The sequence below is a fragment of the Moschus berezovskii genome, chromosome 2 (genome assembly GCF_049115385.1).
Source record: "Moschus berezovskii isolate FMDL1 chromosome 2, NW_MosBer_1.0, whole genome shotgun sequence".
Lineage (NCBI taxonomy): Eukaryota > Metazoa > Chordata > Mammalia > Artiodactyla > Moschidae > Moschus > Moschus berezovskii.
Window position 1 is genome coordinate 77,719,146 of NC_142461.1, and position 13,163 is coordinate 77,732,308.

At 41.7% G+C, this 13,163-nt stretch overlaps 1 protein-coding gene across 1 annotated transcript in view; it reads left to right on the forward strand.

The window, feature by feature from the left end:
• THSD7B (thrombospondin type 1 domain containing 7B) overlaps positions 1 to 13,163 on the forward strand; it is a 953,717-nt gene that overhangs the window by 624,706 nt on the left and 315,848 nt on the right. The window contains exon 12 of the mRNA XM_088842327.1: positions 8,638 to 8,832. Coding sequence (XP_088698453.1) covers positions 8,638 to 8,832 — 195 coding nt within the window. The remainder of the gene's footprint in view (positions 1 to 8,637; positions 8,833 to 13,163) is intronic.

Here is a 13,163-nt window from a genome sequence, read left to right on the forward strand (position 1 = left end):
ACAGAGCTTCTAAATAAGAGGGAGGCACGACGCCCTTTGATGACGCAGAGAGAAAGTGACCTGCTCACATGCTCGTGCCACACTCTTAGATCTTAAGGCTGAGGAAGGGGCTAGGAGTGAAGGATGCAGGCAGCTGCCAGAACCGGAAAGGGCCTGGTGCCTGATTCTCCATAGAACCTTCAGAAGGAACTGATCCTGATGACATTTGGACTTTAGCCCACGGAAACTCATTTTGGACTTCTGACTCCTAGAACTGTAAGAGAAAATATTTCTGTTCTTGCAGGCTGCTAAGTTTTTGGTAATTTGTAACAGTGACAACAAAAAATAGTAATACCCTGGAAACAGTAACATTAGAAAGCATCTCATGGGTCTTTCCTGAAACTAAAGACCAATAGTTGAGCTGTTCAGTAGAGCAAGGGTCCCCAAACTCTAAGCTAAACACTGGCATCTCCTGTCAGAGCAGTAGAGGAAATAGACTAGAAATAAAGTGCATAATAAATATAATGCGCTTGAATCATCCCCAAGCCATCTACCCCTTTCCCCTCATCCCCCAGTGTGTGGAAAGACTGTCTTCCATGAAACTGGGTCCTGGTGCCAAAAAGGTTGGAGACCACTTCAGTAAAGCATTAAAGTCCTTCAGCACCTAACACCCAAGGCAACATGCCTAGTGACCCCTGCCTCCTACATTGTGGTGGGGTTTCAAAAAACCCTTCTGTTTTATATGTGTGTGTGTGTGCATGCGCACACACACACTCAGTCATGTCCAACTCTTTGTGATCACATGGACTGTAGCCCACCAGGCTCCTCTATCCTTGGGATTTTCCAGCCAAGAATACTGGAGTGGGTTGCCATTTCCTTCTCCAAGGGATCTTCCTGACTCAGGGATCGAACCCATGTGTCTTGTATCTCTTTCATTGGTAGGCGGGTTCTTTACCACTGTGCCACCTGGGAAGTCCTCTACTGTATTAAGGGGAAGGAGCACATTAATTTGTAATAAACATCCTTACACCAGCCAGTCACAGGCTCTACTCTCCAGATCTCAGCACCTAGTGGTAAAGCACATATGTGTCAGGCTTCATATTTTTTAAATGCCTTTAAATTTGCATCCTTAATCCAATCAGATTTTTCTCTCTGCATCCTGTTATTATGGCTTCATGGAAAGGGACAAGATAAATATCATATCAGATAGGAGATGGATGTGTCTATCAATCAGAAAGAATGCAAAGCCCTTGTCTTTTTGCCTGGGTGGGTTATTAGTAGTATGATATTTGGACTTCAGTCCACCTGGGTGATCCAACATATTCTCCCCTCACAGCCTTAACTTAATTAATCTCATTTGCAAGGTCCTCTTTGCCATGGAAATAAGATATTCACAGGTTCCTGGGATTAGGGCTTGTGCATTTTGGGGAACTTTTAGCCAGCCTACAATATAGGGCAAAGGTATTTCTTCGTAGCTCATCCACTGGAATAAGAACCAAGCCTATCTCATCTACTTCCAAACCCAGAGTATTAAAACAAAACCAATGTGTTGTGAGAGCAAGGACGAGGGAAGGAGTGGTGAGCCTGATTTGGAAAAGCTGGGGTGGGGAAGCCAAGCAAAAGTAACTTGTGTCATAGTTTTACCTGACTTGGGACTGATGTAAGAGGTGGAGAGTTTGGTTAAGAAACCAGCAAAAAACTGAAGGATTTCTGCTCCATGTCTTCTTCAGAACTCTGGGAAGAGATGCCCTACAGGGGTGCCACTCCAGGAGGAGGGCCTCATTGCCTCCTCAGAAGCTCCCAGAGTTTCCTGTGTTAGTCTGCAGAATTGCCCCCAGGCCCTGGGAAGGGTGTGGTAGCTGCTGGTGTGGGCAGGCTTCACAGCAGAACATACTCTGACTTTCCCAGAGCACTGATCATGGGGCCCCAGCTGGAAGTTCCACACCAGGAGGCACCAGGTGGGCTGAGCCCTCATCAGCTTAGAGGACAACAGCCCTCTGATGAGGATCAGGCTGAGAGGGGAGCGTTCGTGTGATTTTCACCCTGAAAGGAGACTTTCCTGGTGGGTGAGGGCCACTCTCACTGTAGACACTGGCAGTGACCCAGGGCACTTCTGAAGGACCTTAATACAGATCTGAGACCCCTGATAGCTATTGGGCACCCATATTCCTTCCTGGAGGGAAGAGGGGGAAGTGGTTGGAAGAGAAACTGCACATTTACCTGAAAATAATTATTTTAACTAGGAAGGAGGCTAATTAAAATGGCCAAATCTGAGATAGCTTTAATTGGCAATTGCACCTTTCCTGATTACCGACAAGGAAGGGTGCTCTTAAGAAAGATTGCATCAGTGTATGATGAAATAATTGGAGTGGAGTAAAGTTCTGCCCTTAGTCTCAGTAAGAGCTGACCTTAGAGCAGGGGTGTCATCCTTTTGGCACCAGGGACACTTTTTCCATAGATAAAGTAGAGAGTATGGTTTAGGGAGAATTTGAGCACATTACATTCATTGTGCACTTTATTTCTATTATTATTTATGTCAGCTCCACCTCATCAAGCCTTAGATCCTGGAGGGTGGGGACCTCTGCCTTAGAGGACCCTTCTCTGGCCCCCTTCCAGTCTGTTCCTTCTCAGAAGCAAGGATGCCATGATTCCTCATCCACTCCTTATCTAAACTCTGCCTAGTTGTCAGAACCTTGGAATCCCCTGCCTTAAGAGCCCTGACGGAGAAGGCAATGGCACCCTATTCCAGTACTCTTGCCTGGAAAATCCCATGGACTGAGGAGCCTGGTGGGCTGCAGTCCATGGGGTCGCTGAGGGTCGGTCACAACTGAGTGACTTCACTTTCACTTTTCACTTTCATGCATTGGAGAAGGAAATGGCAACCCACTCCAGTGTTCTTGTCTGCAGAATCCCAGGGACGGGGTAGCTTAGTAGGCTGCTGTCTATGGGGTCGCACAGAGCTGGATGCGATTGAAGTGACTTATCAGCAGCAACAAGAACTCTGAACCAGCTTCAAGAACTTACAGGAGCCTCTTCTCTGCGTCTAGCCTGTGATCAGCATTTTTTCTGCCTCCATATACACCGTAAATCTGATGGGTGTACAAGGGTGGCCAGTTTGTGAATTGAGCTTTGCAATATTGGCTGTAGTGCCCACTCACAAATGTAAGATATTCCTTCTGGAGGTGGAATCCAGCTGGGAGTGAGGAGAGGAGGACTGGCCAGAGACTCAGGCCTGGGCCCACAGTTTCTGAGTGCCACATTCCAGCCTGAAACTCCAAGTCATCCCAGAATTTATATTGGAACTTCATGTTCCAAGTCATGAAGACATGTATTTTAATTAGAACTGATCTATTACAGGCTTGTAAATTTCAATGATAACATCTAACTGTTTAGACTTATGATCTGTGACCTCCTCTTGTATTCCACTGCTGGTCCCCACATCTGTAAGGGGCAACCTGGCATTGCATCATTAAATTAGTTGTTACACAGACATGGAACAGGTAGTCACAAATGTTATGAGCCTTATCAAAGAAGAGGTACCGGATCTTAGAATGTGTATAGCAAGGGCCAGTGCATCCGCTTATTCCTCTGCATAGCTATAAGCTGTGCCAGGCTTCTGGTCAGGCTCATATCTTCACTGTGTACATTCTTCAAGCCTCCCCTCCATCCAGGAAGGCTCCTGTCTGCCTAGTGCCTGAGGCCCCAGAGTCCTGCCCTTGCAAGACCCTGCGTGGAATGAGCTTTTACGTCCATGTTTCTTTCATCTGTGTATCCCAAGCCTCTGTTGCAGGGTCTGCCCCGTAGAATCCATTGTTCGGACGTTGTGTGAGCTGAGCAGTAGCTGCCCTCTCCGTTTCGATGTACATATATTGAACTCTACCTGAACTGAAGTGGTTCACAGTTTCAGAACAGCAAGCTAATAGAGCTCTTCTATTTTTCTGGCATGTCACCCTCATTTCCTGGAAATCATGACCTCTTGAATCAAGTTTTTCCTACCTTTTCTTATGAACTATTAGAGTTGGACTCTATCTAGGAACAACTTTGGGAAAGTAATGTGCCCTTGGTGAAGGTGATGAACACGAGTAGATCTGAAGTAGTGGATTCCATCACTTATTTAGTCATTCCAGGTAGAATATTACCATTTCTTATCATAAGGCCAGCAACCCCTGCCCTCTTCATATCATAATTGAATAGAAGATAAACTTATCATGGCATGTCTCACTATCAGAGTTTCGAGGTGATGGGGGCAGAAGGTCTAGTCATTTAGTGGTAGTTAATAATCTGCTGATTTCAGTCATCATTAAAGCCTAAGAAGGCTGCCTAACCATCTCACATTGACAGCTGGTGTCCTCCAAAAATTAACTAGGAATCACACTGAGAGTACATACAGATCCTTGCTTTATTTCTTTTGCTAAATTTTCAGGTAATTTTACATTTCCTGCCAGGCCATTCCTTTTCATGCTGATAGAATTGAAAAGAATCATATAACATGGGAAAGCAATTAGTAACTCTTTTCCCCTCTTTGGTGATTTTCTTTTTTTCTCCAAGGCTCAGGCTATGTCATGATTAAGAGAAAGATAAAGCTGAACTCAATTCTGTGCATTATGCTCATTGCTAGACACAATGAATAGGAAAATCACACAGACATTTGGAGGGTTCCAGTTCATCTGACCACACCCACATACCAGGTGACCGTTCTCATCTGAGAACTTCTGTCTCAGTAACTTAGTTCACCCACCCACTTCTCCATCATTCCTTTAATGAGAATACCCAGCTCTTCCAGGCAGCCAGTCTGACAGCTTTCTGTCCAAAGCTTAAGATAGCTAAATCTCAAACAACACACAATAAGATTGTTCTAAAGCTATTTGAGCTAATTTTACTTGGGAGTACAATTTTCCTCCAGTAAAGTGAGCCATATTTCAAGTTTAATTAATAAAATATAATTAAGCATTGATTTGCTGTTCCTCTTAAAAGATTCATTTTGGGTAGAAATATATGACAGAGATGATCAATAGTAAATACCTCTTCCTTGCCTGATGAAAAGACCTTTCCCACTAGTATAGTACAGTGCTTTAAATACTTAAAAACACCAAAAGAGACATCATTTCTCTAGATTGTGACCTTCAAGTTATGTGCTATGATCCAAAAGTTCCAGAACTCAGAGTGTGACTAAATAGCAGATGTCTGACAGGTCCAGTCTCTTCATATTTCTTTCCTGTCTGCACCTTACACATCATTTCCATCCAAGACTGAAGTACCTGTTTTTCTCTTGTGTACCAGGATTTCCCATTGGTTATTGCCATTAGGGAAACCGCACTAATGTGTTAGCTATTATCTGTGTATATGCCTGCCACTGCCACTACAGTAGCGTCCTTGAAAGCTAGATGTATATGTACATGTATATTTCCTTGCACACAGAAAATGCTTTTATAATTATTCATAACTCCTTATATTTTGTAACCAAGTGAGCGGATGGATGGATGAATAAATTACTCAATTTCAGTAACTTCTATTAGGGGAAAAGGTGTTGATAATAAAGGCCCAAAATTTGATAAGTATATCTACTTACCACCTCTGATTTAGTTCTCAAAAAAACTCTGACTTAAGGAATTTATACATGCTTAATATTGCCCACAGAACTATATGTGCATGTGTGTACTCAGTTGTGTCTGACTCTTTGTGACCCCATGGGCTATAGCCTGCTAGGCTCCTCTGTCCTTGAGATTTCCCAGGCAAGAATACTAAAGTGGGTTGCCATTTTCTTCTGCGGAGGAGCTTCCCCACCCTGGGCTCATACCCACGTCTCCTGCATTGGCAGGCAAATTATATATCACTGAACCACCAGGGAAACCAATATAGTTGAATATAGACATTCATAAATCCATTTGTACTCTAATTTAGACACTTGCTGAACTTAAAAATATCATTGAATGTTTATTGTATAGTTTTCAAATTTTAAACTTAAATGAAATTATAGAAAGTTAAATGTTTTATCATTGGAAAAACTCTTAATCTGTATATTTGTAGAGGTTTAGTTTTCAAACAGCAATATTTTTTCAAAGTGTTTAAAATTTCTCCTTATGTTATTCATTACATTGTCATCTTGGAAAAAAAAATAGCATGGTAAAAATCCCCTAAATTGACTCCAAATTAGTTATCTAAGCATGAAATTCAAGTAAACATACGCTTGTACCCTACTTGAGAAAAGATCTTGCAATGTATTCATCATTAATGGCTATAATATTCCTAACAAAGAAAATGCAGGTGATGGTGGTTTGATGTGCAATGGATTTTGTTCCTAGGATATGGACAAAAACAAGAATAAAAACTATTCAAAATGAATGAATAGCCCCACCTGCTTCAGAGCAGATGTACAAACTGGGACGTATTGTGTGTGCAGCCATTGTTATTTTAGCTAATTCCTTGGTCCTAAAGCATTAGATACATTTGGCTTTCACCACTTCATAAATAATAAATAAATGGATGGATAAATGTAGAGATGATATTCAGATTGACTTGTTTTTTGTTGTGCTCCAGATAAAGAAATTCAGAATATAAGAGAAATGGGCAACTGAAGGTCCTTACATATACTTACCCTGTGCTAGAAAAGTTTATATAAACAGTTCTTAACAACAATGTTCCTAAGCTATGGTCTCTTTATTCCTTTTAATTTGGTAGATTTTAAAGAGCTGTAATAAAAGTGATCCTAAACAATTTGTTCTTAGGATGCTAAACTCAGCAAATATCTATTAACACATACCATTTCCAAAGACATGACGCCAAAGGCAGGTGGTCATTGGACAGACTGGATCAGAACCACCTGGGACACTTAAAGACAAACATATTTCCAGACATCTTTCCCAGAGATGCTGTTTGAGTAGATCTGAAGTTATGCCGTCAAATCTCTATATTCTCAAAGACATCCATGGTTAGAAATCAGTTGAGAAGTGTAGTTGTCAACCAGGGGAACGTGTCAATATGTAAAGTCATTTCTGGTTTTCAAAACCAGGAGGGTATGTGTGCTATTGGCATCGAATTGGCTACAGCCAAAAATGCTGCTAAGTATCTTACTATGTGCAAGACAAACTTGTGTACCCACAAAATGAAATTATCCAATCTAAACTGTCCCTGATGCCAAGTTTGAGACATGCTAGTCTAGAAAGTAAAGACATATTCTTTGACTCTATAATTAGGGTGAATCAAAGAGGCACAAAATATCATTTGTTCATAATTGAATAAAATGGCATTAGTCTAAAGACTCAAAATTTAAGCAAAAAAAAAAAACTTTTACCTTGAAATAAGTTCAACATTCAGAAAACAAAGATCATGGCATCTGGTCCCATCACTTCATGGGAAATAGATGGGGAAACAGTGGAAGCAGTGTCAGACTTTATTTTTTGGGGGTCCAAAATCACTGCAGATGCTGATTGCAGCCATGAAATTAAAAGACGCTTACTCCTTGGAAGGAAAGTTATGACCAACCTAGATAGCATATTAAAAAGCAGAGACATTACTTTGCCAACAAAGGTCCGTCTAGTCAAGGCTATGGTTTTTCCCGTGGTCATGTATGGATGTGAGAGTTGGACTGTGAAGAAAGCTGATCGCCGAAGAATTGATGCTTTTGAACTGTGGTGTTGGAGAAGACTCTTGAGAGTCCCTTGGACTGCAAGGAGATCCAACCAGTCCATTCTAAAGGAGATCAATCCTGTGTGTTCATTGGAAGGACTGATGCTAAAACTGAAACTCCAGTACTTTGGCCACCTCATGTGATGAGTTGACTCACTGGAAAAGACTCTGATGCTGGGAGGGATTGAGGGTGGGAGGAGACGGGGACGACAGAGAATGAGATGGCTGGATGGCATCACTGACTCGATGGACATGAGTTTGAGTGAACTCCGGGAGTTGGTGATGGACAGGGAGGCCTGGCGTGCTGTGATTAATGGGGTCACAAAGAGTTGAACACGACTGAGTGACTGAACTGAATTGAACTGAAGTTCATGGTATGACTGCAGACATTCCAGTTGTAAAAGTATGTGAGAAGCATTGAAGTGTTATCTGCAATTGGTAGGATATCCGTAATGGGGATTATCTGGAGACATTATGCCTGTACTTGAAAAAAAATGATTAAAAAATTTAACTGATCCTGAAATGTTAGTAAGGGAAAAAAATGATTTACTTGTAGAAAAGAAAATTTACTTTTAAATACTGACTGACAAACATAGGACCATTTAAACATAAGTGCTATTTAACAAGTTAACAAAAATCATATCTACAAAAAATGCAAATGATTTTTTTCATGGTTTGATCCTTTTTCATCTTTGTATTGTTCTGTTGTCGATTCTGTTTTATAGTTTTATACCATCTCTAGAGATCAAATGCTCACAAGCAGGACATACAGAAAATTACAGAACATTATTTTGGTTGCTGTCAGTGCAGGGTTTGGATTAATAATGAAACCAATTAAATTATCAAATACCTCCATGGCAACAATAAACATTTCCAGAGAGAAATAAGATTAGCTATGTTGAACACCTTTTCCAATCACAGTGATAACAAAATTTTTCAAACATTGGGGAATTCTGCTATTTCATCCAAGAATCAGCAGCAGCTTGATTTAATTAAAATAGCAACAAAAACATCCTTTTTTTGTTTTTTTAGCTGTCTCATGCATCTCTGATAATAACCAATCAGCAGAAATGACAGAATGCCTCAAGCAGATAAATGGCATGCCTCCCCTCATGCAAGAATGTATAGTCCCATGTCGTGATGACTGCACCTTCACTGCTTGGTCCAAGTTTACACCCTGCTCCACGAATTGTGAAACAACTCGAAGTAGAAGGCGACAGCTCACAGGTAGGTTGTGCATTTTATTCTTTAGCTTTAAGTAGGTGATGCTGTCTTGAACCTGTTGAGAATGTCCATTCCAGAAGGATGGAAATTTATATCATCTCTCCCTCTCCCCCCACCCTCCCTGCCATTATGTATCTCCCAGGCATATGATTGACACACAATATGTACTCAATTAATACTTGTGAAATAAATGAAAGATTTGAACCCTTCCAAAGCTATGAAGTTTCTCTCTGTATAGCTTTATAATTTTTGTAGTGATAAATGACAGTATATCAACCAACTTCTTTGGAATAGTTAATGGCAGAGTTTCTGTTACTTTTCATGCCAGGATCTCAGTAAGCTTGAAAGAAGTACCTGATTTGTTAAAAGCATCAAAGACAGACCTCACCTATATCATTATCTTTTGCCATTGCCTTATTGTTGTGTTCAGTTGCTCAACCATGTCCTACTCTTTGTGACCCCATGGACTGCAGCGTGACAGGTTTCCCTGTCCTTCACTGTTTCCCAGAGTTTGATCAAACACATGTCCACTGTGTCAGTGATGCCATCCAACCATCTCATCCTCTGTTGTCACCTTCTCCCACTGCCTTCAATCTTTCCCAATGACAGGGTCTTTACCAGTACCTTATAAGTAACTTGATATTTTAAAACTTTAGTAGTGGAAGGCAAAAATTGATTATATAAATAGATTCTGCTTTTGTGCGTGTCTGCTATGTTGCTTCAGTCATGTACAACTCTTTGTGACCTATGGAGTGTAGCCCACCAGGCTCATCTTTCCAAGGAATTCTGTAGGCAATAATATGGGAGAGGGTTGCCATGCCCTTCTCCAGAGGATCTTCCTGACCCAGAGATTGAACCCACATTTCTTGTGTCTCCTGCATTGGCAGGCAGATTCTTTACCACTAGTACCACCTGGTTGACAAGAGACTACTGGATCTCACCATAAAAAGATACCCCATATCCAAGGGCAAAGGAGAAGCCCCAGCAAAATGGTCAGTTCAGCTCAGTCGCGACCAACTCTTTGCGACCCCATGAATCACAGCACACCAGGCCTCCCTGTCCATCACCAACTCCCGGAGTTCACTCAAACTCATGTCCATCGAGTCGGTGATGCCATCCAGCCATCTCAATTTCTGTCGTCCCCTTATCCTTCCTGCCCCTAATCTCTCCCAGCATCAGAGTCTTTTCCAGTAAGTCAACTCATCACATGAGGTGGCCAAAGTATTGGAGTTTCAGCCTCAGCATCAGTACTTCCAGTGAACACCCAGGATCTATCTCCTTTAGAAAGGACTGCTTGGATCTCCTTGCAGTACAAGGGACTCTCAAGAGTCTTCTCCAACACCACAGTTCAAAAGCATCAATTCTTCGGCGATCAGCTTTCTTCACAGTCCAATTCTCACATCCATACATGACCACGGGAAAAACCATAGCCTTGACTAGACTGACCTTTGTTGGCAAAGTAATGTCTCTGCTTTTTAATATGCTATCAAGGTTGGTCATAACTTTCCTTCCAAGGAGTAAGCGTCTTTTAATTTCATGGCTGCAATCAGCATCTGCAGTGTTTTGGACCCCCAAAAAATAAAGTCTGACACTGTTTCCACTGTTTCCCCATCTATTTCCCATGAAGTGATGGGACCAGATGCCATGATCTTTGTCTTCTTAATGTTGAGCTTCAAGCCAACTTTTTCACTCTCCTCTTTCACTTTCATCAAGAGGCTTTTTAGTTCCTCTTCACTTTCTGCCATAAGGGTGGTGTCATCTGCATATCTGAGGTTATTGATATTTCTCCCGGTAATCTTGATTCCAGCTTGTGCTTCTTCCAGCCCAGCGTTCCTCATGATGTACTCTGCATATAAGTTAAATAAGCAGGGTGACAATTTACAACTTTGACGTACTCCTTTTCCTATTTGGAACCAGTCTGTTGTTCCATGTCCAGTTCTAACTGTTGCTTCCTGACCTGCATACAGGTTTCTCAAGAGGCAGGTCAGGTGGTCTGGTATTCCCATCTCTTTCAGAATTTTCCACAGTTTATTGTGATCCACATTGTGATCCACACAGTCAAAGGCTTTGGCATAGTCAATGAAGCAGAAATAGATGTTTTTCTGGAACTCTCTTGCTTTCTCCATGATCCAGCAGATGTTGGCAGTTTGATCTCTAGTGCTGCTGCCTTTTCTAAAACCTGCTTCAACATCTGAAAGTTCACGGTTCACATATTGCTGAAGCCTGGCTTGGAGAATTTTGAGCATGACTTTATTAGTGTGTGAGATGAGTGCAATTGTTGGTAGTTTGAGCATTCTTTGGAATTGCCTTTCTTTGGGATTGGAATGAAGACTGACCTTTTCCAGTCCTGTTGCCAGTGCTGAGTTTTCCAAATTTGCTGGCATATTGAGTGCAGAACTTTCACATCATCTTTCAGGATTTGAAATAGCTCAACTGGAATTATGGTAGGAGGGGCAAAATCACGTTTAGAATCAAACCCCATACCCACCAGAGATGCTTGGAGGGCTCAAACAAACCTTGTGTGCACCAGGACACAGAGATGCCATAGAACCTGAGCCAGAGCTGTGTTTGCATGTCTCCTACAGAGGTACGAGTAAGCAGTGGCCTGCTGCAGGGGCAGGAGCTCTGAGTTTAGCAGACTTGGGTATGACATAAGCCCTCTTGGAAGAGGTCACCAATAACCCAACCATAGAGGTGCCAGAACTTTCATAGGATGGGGGAAACAGACTCTTGGAGGGCACAAAGAAAACCTTGTATCATTACCTCCACCATAGTTTTGGCCTCATGTCAAACAACAGGGAGGAAAAACAGCCCTGCCTATCAACAGAAAATTGGGTTAAAGATTTACTGAGCATTGTCCCGCCCATCAGAAAAAGACCCAGATTCCCCCTCAATCTCTCCCATCAGGAAGCTTCCATAAGCCTCTTATCCATCAGAAGACAGACAGAATGAAAACCACAGTCACAGAAAACTAACCAAACTGATCACATGGACCACAGCCTTCTCTAACTCAATAACACTTTGAGCCGTGCCGTGTAGGGCCACCCAAGACAGATGGGTCATGGTGGAGAAATCTGACAAAATATGGTTCGCTGGAAAAGGGAATGGCAAACCACTTCAGTATTCTTGCCTTGAGAACCCTGTAAACAGTATAAAAAGGCAAAAAGATAGGACACTGAAAGATGAACTCCCCAGGTCTATAGGTTCCCACTATGCTAATGGAGATCAGTGGAGAAGTAACTCCAGAAAGAATGAAGGGATGGAGCTGAAGCAAAAACAACACCCAGTTGTTGATATGACTGGTAATGGAAGTAAAGTCCAATGGGGTAAAGAGGAATATTGACTAGGAACCTGTAACGTTAGGTCCATGAATCAAGGCAAAATGGAAGTGGTCAAACAGGAGACGGCAAGATTGAACACTGATATTTTAGGCATCAGTGAACTAAAGTGGACTGGAATGGGTGAATTTAACTCAGATGACCATTATATCTACTACTGTGGGCAAGAATCCCTCAGAAGAAATGGAGTAGCCATCATAGTCAACAAAAGAGTCCAAAATGCAATACTTGGATGCAATCACAAAAATGACAGAATGATTCTGTTCGTTTCCAAGGCAAACCATTCAATATCACAGTAATCCAAGCCTATGCCCTGACCAGTAATGCTGAAGAAGATGAAGTTGAATGGTTCTATGAAGACCTACAAGACCTTCTAGAACTAACACCCAAAAAAGATGTCCTTTTCATTATAGGGGACTGGAATGCAAAAGTAGGAAGTCAAGAAACACCTGGAGTAACAGGCAATTTGCCCTTGGAGTACAGAATGAAGCAGGGCAAAGGCTAATAGAGTTTTGCCAAGAGAACACATTTCTCAGAGCAAGCACCCTTGTCCATTAGCACAAGACAAGGACTCTACACATGGACATCACCAGATGGTCTATACCAAAATCAGATTTATTATATTCTTTGCAGCCAAAGATGGAGAAGCTCTATACAAGTAAGCAATAAACAAGACCAGGAGCTGACTGTAGCTCAGATCATGAACTCCTTATTGTCAAATTCAGACTTAAATTGAAGTAAGTAGGGAAAGTCACCAGACCGTTCAGGTATGACCTAAATCAAATCCCTTATGATTATACAGTGGAAGTAACAAATAGATTCAAGGGACTATATCTGATAGACAGAGTGCCTAAAGAACTATGGATGGAGGTTTGTAACATTGTACAGGAGATGATGATCAATACCATCCCCAAGAAAAAGAAATATGAAAAGGCAAAATGGTTGTCTGAGGAGGTCTTACAAATAGCTGTGAAAAGAAGAGAAGCAAAAAGCAAA